This window comes from Anas acuta, chromosome 3 (genome assembly GCF_963932015.1).
Source record: "Anas acuta chromosome 3, bAnaAcu1.1, whole genome shotgun sequence".
Classification (NCBI taxonomy): domain Eukaryota; kingdom Metazoa; phylum Chordata; class Aves; order Anseriformes; family Anatidae; genus Anas; species Anas acuta.
The window spans coordinates 45949489-45967857 of NC_088981.1; the positions used below are offsets into that span (position 1 = coordinate 45949489).

Genomic DNA, 18369 nt, shown 5'->3' on the forward strand with positions numbered 1-18369 from the left:
AAAGTCACCAATTTCCCTGAGGTAAGGTAGTATCTAAGAATCTAGAAAGTTGTCTGATCTGATAATTTATTCTACATTTTAAAATACTGTGTCATCTATAATATATTTATCTTCTTATTGAAAATATTTCTTAGTATGTTATGTATTCTTTGTGGATCAAAACTATCAGCCACCTGTGTTACAGTTTCCAGAATAATTCATATGAGTGTTTTGTAGCTTATGTACTCACTAGGCCTACCAAAGTGACAAATCTGTAGCAGTATATTTATTTTGAGGATGAGGCAAAGTGATTTTTTTTTCCTTTAATTCTGACCAAATATTTTAAAACATTTTTCCATGTGCCTTATTCAGGTGTCTGAATTGTTGCTGAAGTACATACAATTTACAATTTTTTTTTGGCTGCAATTCTCCTCATTACTTTCCAGTTTTGGGAAAGGGAGCTAGGAATACTGATGGTTCAGTTTTTGTAATCCTTGGTACTTGGTTGTATTAGCTGACATTCAGTGCCTTTTTAATGCTGGCTATGTGTCTTCTAGTTGGCCTGGAGCACTAGAAGACCAGGTTTCCATCTCCCTGCAGAAATGATGTAGCTGTTCCCCTAGAGGGCACCAGCTTTCTTTGGTAGATTTCATCAGATCCTTCCTTTCCCAACCCCAGACAGTGCAACATTTTCTCTTCTTACCTGTTCGCTGTGATTCCAGCTCATTATTTGCTATGTTTTAACTGTTTCAGCAGAACTATGACATAAAAATCAGAAGAGTTCTGCCACATATAATCAGACATAATAACAATAACATGACACACAACATGTAGGACCTTCATAGGTTTACCATTCTGTTTGTTTATTAAAGATTTTTAAGGGCCATCTGAGCTTGCTCGTTGTCTCTGCATTTGAAAACTGAATGTCAGATTTGGATCAGAGGTTGCAAAGTATGGTCTCATCATCATCATGTTGGGTATCATCAACATTGACTTATAAGTCACTGGAGTTATATTAGTGCACACCATGTAAGATTATGGGTCCGTACTCCCTCTGGATCATTACACTACCAGCTTAATTTCTCAATATTTTATGGCTTGCAAACTAAAATTTGGTCTTGGGGGTTGGCCAGGCTGTGAGTCACTAAAAAAATAAAAAAAAATAAAAAAATAAAAAAAAATCTGTCTCTCTGTCTCAAAAAATGGAAATGGGTACTCTTGTTATGGAAGATTGATACTATAATCACCACATTAGTAATTGAAAGTTAACACTATGATGTTGTCTTGCAACATATTATATACTGTCAGGCAGCCCTTGTGAAAAAGTTTCAGAAGACCTAATTTGATTCTGTGGTTTCAGATGAGGGAAGTTTCCTGGCAAGGATACTAATCTCTGTGATGCTTTTAAAAAGGACCAGAGCAAGTTGTTTTAAAATCCCTGATGTCTGAAGTGAGGAGGACTGTTTGTCTGCAGACTGCTGTTTCAGAGTCTCTACAGACATGGTTCCAGCTGGGTTTTCTCTGTACCTTTGAGGACTCCAAATCTGTAATGGAAGCACATACTAGCCTCTAGCTCCAGGGCTCAGTCTGAGGGAAGGGTGCCATAGGTTTATACATAGTCAACTAGCCACACAGAATTATAAAATGGGATAACTGAAGGCAAAGGGTGAAAGAATATAATGAAGATAAAAGCGTGATGACATACTGGCACTTACATACAGCATAAAGCCACACCTCGAGGTATAATACAGCAGACAATACTATTAGGAAGAAATCCCTATAAGTTTATGAACAGTGCTTTACCTCTTTGACTCTTTTGCATCTCCAGGGACAATCTCAACCAATGGGAAAAAGTAACAAGAGGTGAGGAAGCCTCTATATGGATTCCCTCCCAGTCCATCACTCCTGGGACTTCAGATTCGCTTCCTGTGAAGATTGATGACTGAACAGCAGCAACAGATTGCTTTAACCCTAAAAGTATCCCTTCTTGCTTTGGGGGTTGTTTTTTGTTTGCTTTGTTTTTATTTGACAAAGGAAAAAGAAAAGCTACAAAATGCTAACTAAGAAGCAGATCTGCCAATGAAGGTAACACCCATGGAGTTGCCTCAGTTAAACAACCCTGGCAGCCAATCTCCTGACCTACACCAGTGACACAATGTGAACAGAGGGAAAATGACAACCCAGATTTTTTGGAATCAGCTATCAAAAGAAAACTTAAGACTTGTGAATATAAAAGACTGGCCTTATCTCATGGGCTACATTGCTGAGGCCTTAATTTAAAACTGATGGGGAAAAAAAAATCTTAGGGGGTACTTCTAAATTGTATCTTTCTAGTAAGGGTTTCAATGGTACTTTTATTATACTGTACTGTGGCTGGCTTTAACACCAGTGTCACTTGGGAGTTCTTGGCTATAAATAGAACAATATATCCATTGCTATTGTGAATGTTTATGTGTGATCTACTTGTAATCAGTTTGAACTCCAGCAGAATCCTTGGAGACTATAATTCATGCTTAGGTTACGGTGAATTCTCTTGCTGCAAACAAAAGAAAACCAACATTCAGGTTAAAGGTTTACAGTACTTCATTAAGCATCATGATGCAAACTGTCTGTCACTCACAAGGCAAATGTTGAAAGAGCTAGTGATGATGCTTTGTTCTTCAGAATGATTTATCAAGCTAGACAACTCCTCCCTCTAAACACTGGAAGTGCTGGATGTTTATCTCCAATAAGGAGAGATGTAGGCATAGTTTCAGGTTGGAGTTTTTGTATCCATAGTGACAGAAGCATCAGATTAAAATTTAAATGTGACAGCAAAGATTTCCTTGCCTAGCTCACAAATACCTAAAGTCATCATGTTTACTTCTACCTGCTGAGTTGTATTCTAAAAGGTATTAGAGACATACCTGAAGTATGCTATCTGCTGGGAACAAAAGCCCTGTCAGAAAAGTCAGGTCTCATAAAAGAAATTGTGGTACCATCACAATAAATCAAAAATGTTTTTGTATAGACTAGCTTTTGTGTTGCACAGTAACACTGCATGTCTTCTTCTACTCTTTATCCCCATCCCAAGATAGTGAAATTAGGAAACTTCTCCCTTTTTGTTTGCTTTTTTCCTTAGTTCAGCAAAATTTCCAGACTTAGTACTGCCTTTCTCAAAGAAAGAATAGCTGACAGAAGAAAAGTACTCTAAAATATTGTGTTTACAGTTCTGTGCTTCAGTTAGGCTTCAGCCTTACAAACTTACGCACAGACTTTAAGACCTTACATTTGATGCCACTCTTTTGAATTTAGTGCAATTTTACAAAATATGTTTCAAGAACTCTTAATTTGCCTTCATCTTTCTCTTAAAAATAATGAGAAAAAACTCTTCATATTGATCCACACAGTAAGTGAAAACACAGTCTTTGTATACCTTTCACAGTCTTTGTAAACCTTTCACATACAGCCTATACTGCATTATATGCTTTTTCACAGATAATACATTGTTGTAGTGGTTCTATGATAACATGGCCATTTGTGTAACTGCAACTAATAACAGTAGCAACTTAAAGACAGGATGCAGGTTCTTTTTTTCTTTCTCACACCTGTTGCTCTAATATTGCTCTAATAAGCATGTCATCTTCTGTGTTTTATTTAAATGACATTTAAATTACTCTTGAGTTTTGCCTTCTGTTATGGTCGAGCACATACCAGTATGTGTACATGTGTACAGTATGTGATGCATAATCACATAATGTATAAATGCACCTAAGCCTTTGCTATACATAGATATCCCAGAGGTCGAGAATTCAATTTGAAATTATCTTATTTGTATAATACAGGTTACCTAGCAGAAAGCCCCATAATTCTTTTCAGGTGCTTTGCTAATTCTAAGTGCAGAAATTCATTTCTAACCACAGTAAATTATTTAATCATTTTGGATTAAAAAAATAAAAAATAAAACAGGAAACACCAAAGTAGAATGAATAGTATCTCATGCTGTCTTCTGCTTTATTACTTAGTAGTTCTGCTTTAATGAAATCATGCAGTTGCAGACTTTTCATCTGCTGAGTACTTGATACACAATCAATCATTCTTAATTCACATGGAAATTTATCTAAATCTATGGTGACCACAAAAATGTTCTCTGAAATTCAGATATGCCACCAACTGAACTGAACATTTTTCCTTCATGGGTTAAGTATATTTGCTGTTCTTATTAGAATGATGATATAACAAGCTTTGCAAAAATATTCCTTATCACACTGTCTGTGTTAAGCAAAGTTATAATTTGTCTTCTAGTCATTGCTGGTAAAGACAACTTGGCTAGTTCTGTTACTTACTATTCAGAATATTTGACATATCACATGGTATGTCTTGTTTTGAAGTTTACAAGTACTGACACGGAACATACTTCCCTAACAAATTCATCGAATTGAACGTAAGTTGTTCTATTAATGTCCCAAGTCAATCAGATGGGTTTGTTTGTTTTTTTTTCTAATGTGGAACTACCTGAAACATTTAAAATACATGTTTATTATAGTATAAGATCCACTAAAACTAAAAACTTCAGTTACGGTGGTTGTGGATTGGTCTATGAAAGGAGAAAAAATCATGACAAAACATTACTTTTTGTCTGTAGCTATAATAAAATTAGCAATAGTGCGCTACATTTTCTAAGCAAATTTAGTCTCAGCATTTAAAGAGTACAGATTCAGATGTAACTTTCTGTAGAAAACAAACAAACAAACAAAAAGTAAAATCAGTACCCCCAAAGTCAAACCCACCAAAAATTGAAACTTTGGAGTTGCATTTGAATTTCACAACTCAAGTACATATTGAGATTTAATTGTTCAAAAGTGTGGACTTGAACTCACAAATCTGCTCATTAAGTTAAACTGCCAAAAGCCATTTTTATCCTGCTAAAACCTGATGTACAAGATCAATAAGAACATATATATAAAAAAAAAAAAAAAAAAAAAAAAAAAAAAAAAAAAAAACATTTTTTCCTAGAAGTGTTAGAATTTGTATTCCCAGAACAGCATTATTTTTGTTAGTGATTTCAATGGATTTTTGCTTCTAAGCCCAGGAGAAGTAAAAGGACTACCTGAAGCCATATCTGAGTATTTCTAATATATTGTGAAATTATGCCTAAAAGATACGCACTAAGTGAGAAAAATAGTTCACGCAGCATGATATTCATCTGATATGTTGCATATTTTATTACAGCAATGTCAGAAATTCCATTGTTATAATTAATCTATGAATTTTGAAATATAGTACAGCATCTTGCTGTAATGGTTCAGCTCATGGCAATACTTTATTTAAATAAGTGCTATATTTTTAGTAAGTTATTCCGTTAGAGAAATGCAATAGTGTTCTTAGTAGGAGTATATGCTAAAATATATTTACATTGGAGGAGACATGCAGTGTGGAATTCATCCTTTTGTGTGGCACAGACTTCTTTCATGTGTTTAAACAGTGTGATCAGTTTGCTGTGACTGCATTTAGACCGTTTAGTGTTCCAATCGTAGGGATTGCAAATAGCACTATTCACGTTAAAAATAGAGATTGTTAGATGCTCAAAACAATTATGACCCTCTTGAAATAATGCATTTGCCTCGAACACTGTGATACAGGAACAGTTCTGTGAAGTGGTACAATTCATTTGTTCATTCTAAACACAGAAGAGACTTTCTGCACACTACTACAAGGAAGTTCATGTTCAAACTTTAGGTTATATATCCCAATCTAGCAAAGGCACATTACAACGCTTATTTTCCTTTCTGACCAAAAACTGTGCTCGATTGTAATACGGGTGTATACTCTGTCAAAACAAAAACAAAAAACAAAAGCAAAACAAAACAACAACAACAAAAAACACAACCTAAAACTATGGACTGCTTTCTAGGGTAGGTCAAACTGATTTGTAGAGTAGATTCATATATATTCAAAATTCAGGTTGGGCTGTTATGTGAATAAGAAAGAACTTCAAGGTAACATTCAACTTTACTACATTTAGTGAGCTGAAAGATTTGTTTTATATATATATATATTTACACACATATATATATATATGATACATATAAACTATCTTTGTAAAAATAAAACAAAAAATATGCAAGTGCAATAATTTAAAGAGGTCTTAACTTTGCATTTATAAATTATAAATACTGTACATGGTGTGTAATTTTTTTCATGTATTCATTTGCAGTCTTTGTATTTAAAAACAAACCTAAACCTTTACTATTACGTTTGTACAATAGAACAGTAAGCATTTATTATGATATAGTTACGTTGTAAATAAATTCACAAACCAAACAGCCAGTACATATGCATATATGGGTGTCCTATTGTGAAACCTGTTTTTGCTTTTACTGCTGGCTTTAGCACAGCAAGACTACTTCTGTGGATATGTAATTATACATATAAATATATGTATGATACATAAAATATATTTAGAAATGTTCATAATTTTAATGGATATATCTATACATATTCTTTGGTGTGAATATTACTGAATACAGAGTTTTTTAATATTATTTTTCATGTTTATTTTTGCTATTATTGGGAGTGGAAGTGAGGAATGTGAAGTGTGTGTGTGTGTGTGTGCACCCACATGTGCACATGTGTATGTGCTCATATACCATGAGTAAACCACAATAGAAATGGAATCAAAATATAATGGAGTCCCATAATTTATGTTTGCCAACATAAACTTTTTTTTTTTTTTTTATGTAATCAATTCTTGTGAGTTTATATTGTCACAAACAGCAAAGGGATCCACTTTCCCATTTGCTCTCCATCTGCCAGAGAGCTTACCTTGCTGTTGATGTAATTTCACATAGATCCTTGCTTTGGCACTGCCAAATGGGCATGTAGCTAATGCAGAATAATTTATTACCTTTTGGGGAATTATGCAGATACTCAGATGCTGAATGTACAAAAATAATCCTGCACCCAAATGTTAATGCTTGCTACCCCAAAAGGATATAAGGCTTTGACAATGGTCAATACCCTGAAAATACAAGCTAGGTTCAGGGAACCATAAAATAAATTTCCGAACGGTCCTTTGGCAGATACTTATAAAAAGCAAACCAAAAACAAAAAATCTTTTGTGTTTATCTATTTAGCATATTGATTTGCTTCAAAGATTCCTTGCACCGTTCATGCTTAGTAAACAGGATATTCACCATTTATAGCCCTCAAAATTGTCTTGTGTCATCGTGAGTCTGCACTACCCTCCCATTCTCAACAACAGACATTGTGCTTGGGAAAGAGGCTCCAGACTGACTTTGTGCTCTTGTTCTCAGCACAGCCTCCTGGTTTTTCCCGGTCTTTCTCCCCATTGTAGGAACCTGGAGCATTGCTAGCACAACTTGGCCAGAAAAGGTTTCAAGAGCAACTTTTTAACTACTGCCTATGGTTGTCAAAAACATGTTTTACAAAGTATTCCTGAATTTGTGCTATTACAGCTTACACTTCCACAAAGCTTTGCTGCAAGGAAACTAACTCTTTTGATGAAACAAAGTACAGCGAGATTTAATGCATTTGTTAGGGATAATTCATTTAAGTTTAAACTTTCAAAATGTTTTGGGGGTACGGGTAATACAAGAGGAATGTTACTGGTAGTACTATTAATTTGGTCCTTTTTACCTGTTTCTGTGATGTTTGCAAGGAACTGTGGGGTGAAGTCGATCCCTTTCTGGTCAAGTAATTTGATGGCAAATTGATGGCAGTCAGTTTCATACCTTTTCATACTTTTCTGCTTGTCACGCAGACAGCTCTTGTAGTAGAGCATGGTGCTTTGCCATTGATGGTCACTGCACAGTCTATATGTTTTTCCTGATATTTTTGGTCATTTGTTATTGAAAAACATCACCAGAAAATCATTAAAACAATACCTGAATATATCCCCTTGTAGATATTGGAAAATGTAAAAGGACATCCACTGAAGCTTATTAACACCTGGGGAGGAACTGTTAGTTTCAATGAACTTTAAATCAAGCTCTATTGTAAGTAGCTCGGTAAGATTCTGTGCTCATTTGAGTCAACTGTAATGGCTGATGCCTTCAATGAGTTTCACCTGATCAACTGGTGTTTCAGATTACTTCATTGTACGTGTTTTGCTGAAGACAATTACTGAGGATGATTTCTTCTTCCTCAGTCTACAAGCATTTCCTCAGGTTAGGGAGAATATTTTTGTATTTTGTTTTGAAAATGGTTTTGTTTACAGTGCTCTATGAAGTGCTACCTGTGTTACAGGTGTTGCTTACAAAGATGAAGAGTTTTCACTCTAGGTCAAGAAAGAGCTAACGAGAAAATTGGCAGAAGCTAGTTGGCATGTGCATAAGATCTGTTGTTTAAACGAAAAGTCTTCTAAAGGAAAGGGAAAGCCTGAGAGTCAAGAATATGAATCAGATCAAATGATATCTTTAAAGAGAAAAGAATGCACTATACCAGGTAAAGATTATTTATTTATATATATATTTATAATGTTACTAAAAGGGCTGAAAAAATTTCATCACATGGTCTATTAACATTCAGCTGGCCTTAATCACTTTTCACAGCAATGCAAACCCTGTGAATACAGGTAAGAATATGATGTAGAGCTATTTATATTCCTAGAGTTGTCTTTATGCTAGTTAGAGAAGCAATGTAAGTTCATAATAAATACTATTTAAAAAACATAGAGATGAGAGTACAGAAAAAAAAAAAAAAAGTCTTGTTACTAGTAAATCTTCTAGGTACTCTAGAATCATGCCTGTGGTAGAACTAAGGTTTCTAAGGAATAAATACCCTTTTTCTCATTGGTTGTTGTTGGAATGTATGTGAAATAGAACCAAACAAACAAACAAACAAAAACCCCAATATATTCTTTTTGAAAGCTGTCTTTCATGACTTCTTCCTGCGTATTGTATTGCCATTAGAGTTAATCATCAATGCAAACAGATCAGAGTTTGATCAAACCATTCCGGTGTTCAGAGGTAGTCACCATTGTAGCTGATGGTGCATCAATTGAAGCCTTTTTCTGTCCTATGCCACAAGATGTGTAAGTCCCATGACCATCAGTCTCAGTGTGATGTTGAATTGCAGACTGTGCAGAAAGCTTCACACAGAAAACTAATGTCCTATTTGCTATCTGAAAGCTTCTAAATCAACTCCTTGAAATCATTATATAGAATCTGCTGATAAGGTAGTTTCTTCATTTGTTGCCTTTTTCCTTTCTATTGTTTTGTTGTATAACTTTGCTTTCCTGGTGGAGCAATTTCTATTTTTATTTTACCTTAAGGACTCCATGAGTAAACCAGGTCACCATTTCTATATCATCTTCTACCCTCTCTACTTCTTGGTCTTTATTAAATTCCCCATGATCGGGAATTAAAAGTGCAAAGCCCTTTTCTGGACTTCTCCAAGGTTTATATAAACTGCAAAATGTGTAAAAAAAAAAAAAAAAAAAATACTGAGTTAATGGGCTGGAATTGTGGAAAGGAGACCTTAAACCCTAGCTGTTTTTAGCCCTGAAAGTAATAATTTATATGCAGTATTGCATAGTGTCGTATTCTACGATAAGATTAGAAACTGTAGAGTAGAATAGTTCAGTTGTAAAGGGACCTACAAGGATCATACAGTTCAACTGTCTGACCATTTCAGTACTATCCAAAAATTAAAGCATTTTATTAAGGACATATATATTATGCCCTAATATACATATATATTTAAATTTATATATGCCTCTTGTAAACAGACAGACATGGTTCATAAACCATCTTGCTAGGAAGCCTGTTCCAGTGTTTGACCATCCTCAAAGAACTGCTTATTTATTAATCTTTAGTTAATTAATCTTTAAGATATATGCTTCTCCCGCAGCCTTTATGATTCTCCAGCGCTTTGTCTATGGTGCATTCAGTATCTGTTTCAAACACAAGTAGCCCAGCAGAAAAATGTAACATGCTATAATTTCTACATGCCAATAAAAGGTAAGAGGGGAGGTTCTTGTGGAAAAACTTAAATAGAGAGTGATATTTTGGGCATGTGCATGTGTGACATTTTTACACTGAGGACAGTTGCACTTAACTTGATAATAAACTTCCTTGATGTTGGTTTTCAAGGTTCTATAGACCCTGAACAGCCATTATATTAGCTGGAAATACTGTAAACTCAACATGCTAGTAACATACTGGGAACAAACAGAAACAAACATCACAACCAGGAAAAATAAAATGGGCTACACCAAGAAAAACATCAGTGTTTTAAAATATTGAAATATTGAGGCATAACTTTCTCCACAACCCTTAGCATGTAGCATGTCTCCAGCTTGTTGGAAATGTGGTGTTGGCAGGGTAGGGAAGACTTTAAGGAAGCTGCAGTTGCTTTTCTCTCTTGTAGTTGCATCCAGCTGTGAGATACTGTACCTCACTTCTTAGCATAGTCTGTTTAGAGTGGTCTAACCATTAAATTGCTCTGCATGCCTTTCACTGCATTGATTGGATCAGAGGGTGTTCAGTGTGACTGGACAGAGTCCTTCCCTGTCAAGGAAGAGGTAAGTACCACTGTTAAGGCAATCCCTGCCAGTCATCAGAATAAACAGTAGGCACCCAAACGAACATACACCTGCACAGAAAACTGGAACAGGAGTCCATGGTCTTACCTCTGCTCCCAGCAACACGAGATGGTGAAATTTACAAGACCAGAGATGATGTGAAAGCTTACCTAAAGGGCTTGAACCTGGACAGTGTTCCTCTTCACCATGGAGGGTAATGAAGTCAGGGCTTTGCTGTGATATGCAGACTGCTATATTCTGTAGAAGATGACCTACAGAATAAAAAAAATTGCAGGATGGACCCCCAACAGTCTTTCTAAACAGGCACCAGTTTTATAAAACATAGAACTTCATTATATTTGAGACTGTTCCACTATGAAGTTTTGATGAATTCAGCCAATAAATTCAACAGCCTTATGGGAGGAGAATGAAAGTTCCAGGGAGAGAGCAAGGTCTTGCATGATATTACTAGAAAATCACCTAAGATATCAGACTGGTTTATAATTTATGCTTTGAATTTAGAGCTATGGTAAAAGAAAAAGAAATATTGAAACCCTACATGCTGTATGAACACCAGCAAGCTTTTATTTCTGGCATTCCTAACACACAATCTAAACAAAGCAATTTGCCTGCAGTACCTCAGAACAAGCCTGAGCTTACTTTTTTTTTTTTTTTCCCTGTTTAAGATGCTTTATTTGTAAATACTTTCCTGCTGTCTACAGCAGGAAAAAATACTTCCTAGTGGATGAATCTGGGTTTCAAGACTGAGTGCAACAGTGCTTTGGATTACCTACAGGTTATATTTCTGAGGCAGAAATGTGTGTAGTGTGATCGTGAAACTGGGTTGGAGACAAACATCTAAGTAACACATTATTAAAAATGATTTTAATTTTTGACTTAAGGGCTTTTTTTTTTTTTTTTTTTTTTTTTTTAAGTAATTAGGTTAGTAAACTGAGCCTGCTGATGTTGATACCAGCCTTCCCAGTGGTATTGATGTGATGGTGTTTGTAGATCCTGTAAACGCTTTCTGATTTAAGGGCTCTGTTGCCTCTTGTATAAAACCTACCCTGCACATCAGACAGGTTTGAATTACCCAGTCCAGGTCCTATGGACCTGAGTACAGGGTTGCTCCTGCTGCAGTAGGCTGCTACACAGATCGCTGTGAAAGCTTGCAGAACAAATGCTCCCAGCTCCTCACACAGCCCCCTACACTCTGGTTGATTCTGCCTTTTTATGTAATAACAATATAAATTAAAGTAAATGGAACTCATTACTGTGACAAAGTATGCGACAACTGTAAGATATTTGCATTTCAGGGCATTTGAGGGGAACGATAATAGCCATAAAACTTGTAGCAATAGATCTGATTTCTTGGCAGCATTTTCTGTTGTTCATTGCAAACAAAAGTCCCACTGTAGTACCAACAGTAATGGAAGGAATGCTGCAGCTTTTCCATTTATGCAAACATGGCTTGAGGAGCAGGAGCAATAGCTCAGGGGTAAGAGAGATTTTTGCAGCTTGGCGCCTACATGTTTCACTAGTAATAAAGAAGTATTGACTTAGCCAGATTTGTGGTCACCATACATAGGAATGCTGGCTGGGAGTGATCGCTGCCTTGTGCAGATGGGAGGTTTCACGTATATTATAAACTATAGCTGGATCCAACTCATTTGTGTCTCCTGAGCATAAACCAGAGAGCTTTTGTAAGGAGAAACTCAGGCTGCTGTGTGCAGGCCTACAGAATGAATACTGACTGAAGAACAGCTTTCTGAGTCAGGCAGATGTGATGACTGGTGCTGTGCTTGATAATCACCAAAGTGCTTGTCACCTAGTTTGCCAGAAATCGAACACACAGTCTGATACTGCTTGAGGTTCTGGAGAAGTGGATTTCACTAAGTATGCTTGTGGGATTAATGTACAGGCATTGGTGGTATTTATTTATTTTCTTCCTTTCTTCTTGCACTGGGAACAAAGCACGTGATTTTCAAGTTAAAGAGCATGTAACCGAATGGCCATCACAAGATGATGAGGCATTGTATATGGTCTTAAAGAAATGTGCCTGCTGTTTTCTGTCAGGGATAATCTAGGTTCCCCCTTATTTCCCTTGTATTCTTCCTATGTCATCAACTTGCCTGCATTTTGATTTGATGACCTTGTGCAGGTTCAGATTCTGGTCTCACTGACACTTAAGGAGGTTCCGCTTTGGCTGTGGTTTTGCTAGATGTCATGTTTTTTAAGACTACCACTTTTTTTTTTTTTTTTTTTCCCTTCACCCTCTCCCACAAGCCATTTTCCGGTGTACAGACTCAGCTGCAGCCCACATCCCATGTGATGGGTCCTTCTAGTACACCATCTACCTCATGTCACTTCAAGTTCCTGGAGAAGCCTGTGACTTGACTTCATTCTGCATCCAGGTCTCTCACTAGATACTGGCCTCTCTGTGGAAGGATATGGGAATGCAGCTATTAACAGGTTATAAACCTCAGCTCAGTCCTGGGGTAAAAGACTTCAGTCCCTGAATGCTGTCAGCAAAGCAAAGTAGGAAGTCCTCTTTCCTTGAAGGTTAAAATACTTTTGATATATAATGAAAAGTTTTGGTGCTCAGTGAACTAAAGGCGCCCCCTCAGACAAGAACAGATTTTTTTTGGAGGTCAGACAGTGTGACAGGGAAAAAGTTACCACATGATTAGATATAAGGTCTTGGTGCTTCAGCTCCCTTTGCTTGTTAGATTCCAGTCTCACCATTGTGCTAGAAATTGGTGCCAGCAAGCAGCAGGTCAGTGCCCAGAAGACATGAATGGGTGCTGGGTGCCTCAGACTCACTGCAGCCCCATTGCTCAGCAGTGTTGCATTGGGCCTGCTTTGTCACAACCTTTTTGATTTCTTTAAATGAGGAAGTGAATGGAGACAAATGAGAGAAAGGGGAGAAGGGGCAGAGCACAAGCGAAGAGGAAAGGAGTCAGCCTGTCTGAATGGGAAGCACTGCTGTTTGTTCATGTGCAAGGGAGCAGCTGAAACTTCATGGTGTGAGAGTGTGGGGAGGGCAGGCGTGCAGGGTTACAATCGCAGGAGCTTTTTTTTTTTTTAAAAAAAAAAAAGGTATCACACAAATGTTGTCATCCAACTGGAAAATAGCAAATGTATTACCAGCATTTAAGGACAGCAGACTTGTTCCTCTCTCGTTCCTCTCTTTTCTTTGGTAACTTGTTCTTTTAGACCAGGGAAGCATGATTGTCTGCAGAGGTTTGCAATAATGTCAGCTGGTCTGCTCCTGGACAAAACCGAATAAACCAGTAATTAGCACAAGAGGCAGTGGTAATTAGTACAAGAAGTGCCTGGGGGGTCAGAGTGGACCTACATCTGCGGAGTGTGGGAGGACCTGCTGGGGAGGGGAGGAGAGGGGAGGAGATGGTGTGAGGAGAAGGATAGTGTGTGCATGGGGACAGAGGGCACCCACAGTAGATCTGGGAGGGGATAGGGGACTTTGCCAGGGCCATGGTGGGGAAGCCCCACACAGGGCTGGTCCCAGATTAATCCTCATGGCCCAGACTGAAATGCTACTGAGGCAGGGTGAGGCACAGGTCTGTGTTGCTGGGCGGGGACCTGGGGTCGGCAGGGTGTCTGGCTGGTGTCCGTGGTGATGGCTGGGCCCTGATGGACTGGAGGAAGCTGGTGGTTGTTGAAGTGCCAGCTTGGATGCTTGGTGTAAGGTGAGGAAGCCATTTCACCCAGCCTGATGGCCAGCTCAGGGGATTCCTATGCAGTGGGAAAAGCCAAACATCACTGGTGTGGTCCATGCCACCACAGGGCTACTGCCTTCAGTGACCTTATCAGAAACATCACACCAGGATCCAGTGCATGTATGTGTTTCACTACAGGCAGCCTGAATTTCCCCATGTCTAGGAAGCCATGATCAACTATACTGAAGTGTTTTACTGTGCTTCAAAACTCTTTTCCACCCTCATGTTCTGCAGGCAAAAAATATCCCTCTGCCTCCCTCAGGAGGTATTGAGAAGAGAGGTGAAAATGTAGTTAACATCTCTTCCACTCTGCAAGTGTCAATTACCTTTCTTTTCCCCCCTCAGATGGTCTATATATATAGCTATAAATATAGCCAGCTAAATTCAGGCTGTTTTCAACCTGTGTTTAGCACTGAAGTGGACAGGTTCTATTTTAGGTCTGAAGAAATGTTTGCGTGCCTGAAATCTCCAAGTTTTTCTAACTTTATCAGTTGGTCTAATAAAAGAGATTACCTCTTCCTACAGACCTTCCCTTGCTTACATCCTTCAGGCACTGTGTCTACAATAACACTTCTTTCCTATTGCTTCTCTGCCACCTGCAGTGCACAACTTGAACGCACAAGGCAGAGGATGAGGGAAGGCATATTAAGGTATTTCCTTATTTTATTTCTATTGTTTCATTTTGCAAGTTTGAAAATATTCCTGAAAACAGAAAAAGTTGGGTTGGAAGGGATCTCTGGCAGTCACCCGGTCCAATCCTTCTGCCAAACTGGGCTAACAAATTTTGATCAGATGCTCAGGATCTTACCCTATGAAACTGTGAGTACTTCCAGGGATGGAGATTTCACTGCCTCTCTTAACACACGGTCCAGTGCCAAACCATTCTTGATGTGAAGAATTTTATTTTCTTATGTCCAACCAATTTCTCCCTTGCTGCATCGTGTAGCTGTGTCTCCTTGACCTTTCACTGTGCACCTCGGAGAGGAGGTTCTTGCTTCTCTACCACCTGAGGTAGTGGGCAACAGCATTTTTTATTTATGTATTTATTTATTTATTTTCTGCCTCCTCTTACAAGTCTGATCTCTGGTCTATGCAAAATGCGGTCCTTCTGGGGTGCTCCAATCTCTTGGCAATCTCAATACTCCTCTGCTAGTCTCTCTAGTTTGTCAATGTCATTCTTGCACTATAGTACCTAAGACTGGACACAGTGTGCTGGTGTGGAGTAGAGAACAAGCACTTTCATATGTCTGCTATCTATGTATTTGCTTTCTTAATTTCAAGGCACACTGCTGGGCTTGTGCACCTTGACCATAAGGAACCACAGGTACTCTTCTGCAAAGCTGCTATCTATCCAGTCCAACCCAAGCCTGTACTGCTATGTAAGGTTAGGCCATCCTCGATTATAGGCATTACATTTTTTCTGGTTGACTTTCAAGAGGTTTCTGTTGGCTCATTCCTCCAGTCCTGTTGTCAAGGTCTATGACTTTTTTTTTCAACCCCCAATTTTTCTTAAGCATGCGGTTCCCCAGCCTCTTGTTCCTGTGTTTATGCTATGTAAACATGTTTAAAGACCTTGTTCCCCCTCAAGGCAGTATTTTCTTTTACTATAAACTGAATGGGCATGGTGGGATGGGTTTTTAGAAGCAGGCTACACTTACCTGCAGTAGATACTCTTAGACAGAGAAGGAAGGTCTTGTGCTGCCCACCCTGTTGCTCAGTGCCTTCGGACACTTGTACGCCACTAGTCATACTGTTCTCCCACTTACCACGAGAAATGATGGTAATAGGATGCAGACCTGTCCCCTACCAGGAAATACATGCCCTGAAAACTCTTTTATTACAAACTACTTTTTTTTTTTTTTTTTTTTTTTTTTTGCTTCATGCCTTACTTTACCTCATCTCCCATCCATTTAGAACTTAAAGCCTGAGCTTATAAGAGGGCTGAACTCAAGGCTGCTCCTCCATTGAGGTTTTGAGACTACTGTGGTCTGCCCAGAGAGGAAATTAAGGGACAACATCTGAGTATGAGCTTATTCCACTCCAACTCTAGATGTCTCTTCAGGGTAATCTCAGGCTCTACTCTCAATGGGCAAACAAAAGTAGTCTTCTTATCTGCCCTACACCTAGCCAGCATACTGTTACATTTCTAGAATAAATAAAGTAACTTTCACAAGAGGTTTGTGTGTGTGCTTAAAGAAAGAAAAGAGGAGCAAATATAATCAGTTAGACAGTTCCTTCTCAGTAGCAGCTGCCACTGCCTCTCCTCCACTCAACATACTGCAATATGCTCTTTTATCTCTCACATATTTTTATGAAAAAATCACAATCTTATTATCATGTTCATTTTCATCCCTGCAACACAAATCAATCACAGTAACAATTAAATGGTTCTCAAATCAGAAGAATTAAAAATAAGAAAATAAAAAATGACTGGAATGGCAAGAAGGGAAAATTAACTTATTTCCCCCCACTCCTCACTCCCTGCGTCCCTGTTGCTGAAGGAATGATAAGGAATGAAGGAATGACTGCCTTAGTAAATGTCAGTCAACAGCTTTTATTCTGTGCTACTTGAAACCTATGCGTATCTATAGTCTTCTAATTCTCCCCAGTGTACCCTCTTCCAGTGAGCCTATCACATATAAATATATTACTCCTTGTTATGTAAGTCAAGGCTCTGACTGCAGATAAATAAATATGGGCTTCTAATATTGTTTAATAGTGAGGGAATCCTGGTGGTTAAAATGTTATCTCAGCTGATGGGTCAGGATTTGACTTTCTGATTGTGTATGTGAGTTCCTAGGTCTGTTTTCCTGGGTAGCAAGGGCAGCCATGCATGGTTTTTGCTCTTTCTCCCTTTATTCAGTCTCTTCTTCAGGCTAAATTAAATTCCTCCACCTATATAATTTTTCTTCTCAGCCGTGGTTTCAACTCACTCTTGTCTGGAGTCCTCCAGTTGTCCTAAATCTTTCCCAAAGAGCAGTGGCTGAAACTGGGCACAACATTTGGCTGAAGCCTCTTCTGTGCTGCTAGCATTGACAGGAGTATTTCATCTTCAATAGTGCTCTGTACATCCCAGAATGGCATTTGTCTTGCTCACCACACTGACACTGTTGAGTGGTGTTGACCTTATCATTCACAATATTCCCAAGATATTTTCTAAATAATTTTCTACTGAACCAGCTGTTGCTGGCTGCTGGGCAGCTGATAGTTTCTGCACATATTGAAGTTCATGCAGCTGTTCTCAGAATGTCTCTAATTTATCAAAAGCATTTTCAGTTCCAACCTCTGTCTCTGAGACTATCTGCATCCCTCTCCATTTCATATCATCTGTAAATTTAACAAGCATAATGTGTATTCCATCATCCACAATATAAATAAAAATGCTGGGAAAATCAGGTCCAGATTCCAGGCTAATCTTCATAGAATACTGCTTGGTACCTCCTTCATTTGGATAAAGAAACTTTTAAATTCCTCTTTGAATATAATTTTACTTTTTTTGTTTGTTTGTTTATTCTATTTATTTATTTGTTTATTGTACCCAGGCTAGCCTACCTACTTCTAGATTATTATTTTTTCTCACTTAGGAGAATGCTATAAAAGGCAATACTAAAAGCCTAAGTAAAGTCAAAATATGCAGCTACTACTGTTTTTCCCCTGCACTAACACCCTTAATATAAAACACTAATAACATGCTGCTGTTATTCAGCTCATCATTAGTTGTTTAGGTTCTTAAAGCAATTTTATTTTTCCAGGATACTTTTTTCTTTTGGGAAGTTGAAGGTAAAGTTGCTGAGCTTTTACTCCTCTCTTCTCTCTCTTCCCCACTTATTTTTTTTTTTTTAAAGATAGACCCTGTGCTGAAGCTTTTCCCAACATTGGTGGGTCATCTGTCTCCAGCTGTCTTCTCAAAAGTAACTGCTAATGCATCTGAGACTGTTTCAGGCAGTTTTTCTCATATGCTAGACAGATGTTCATCAGGTTCAGCCAAATCAGCAACACATTACTCTAAGTATTGTCTAATCCATCTATTCAGGCTATAACTTTTATAACGTTTATTTACCCTTCTCTCGCTGTGTTACCTGTACTAGCCACCTGTTCCTCTTTTTCAGTGATGAGTGAAGGAAA

General features: G+C 37.9%; 2 protein-coding genes across 6 annotated transcripts in view; both read left to right on the forward strand.

Moving 5' to 3' along the window:
- Positions 1–6503, forward strand: part of PDE10A (phosphodiesterase 10A) — a 366309-nt gene extending 359806 nt beyond the window's left edge. For all 4 annotated transcript variants that reach the window (XM_068676942.1, XM_068676940.1, XM_068676941.1 and 1 more), the window contains one exon: positions 1808–6503. In XM_068676942.1, coding sequence (XP_068533043.1) covers positions 1808–1925 — 118 coding nt within the window. In that variant the 3' untranslated portion in view covers positions 1926–6503. The remainder of the gene's footprint in view (positions 1–1807) is intronic.
- A 141-nt stretch (positions 6504–6644) lies between these two features.
- C3H6orf118 (chromosome 3 C6orf118 homolog) overlaps positions 6645–18369 on the forward strand; it is a 33168-nt gene continuing 21443 nt past the window's right edge. The window contains exons 1-2 of one of the 2 annotated variants that reach the window (XM_068676945.1): positions 6645–8424; positions 9832–9941. In XM_068676945.1, coding sequence (XP_068533046.1) covers positions 8411–8424; positions 9832–9941 — 124 coding nt within the window. In that variant the 5' untranslated portion in view covers positions 6645–8410. The remainder of the gene's footprint in view (positions 8425–9831; positions 9942–18369) is intronic. The other variant, XM_068676946.1, reaches the window with a different exon arrangement.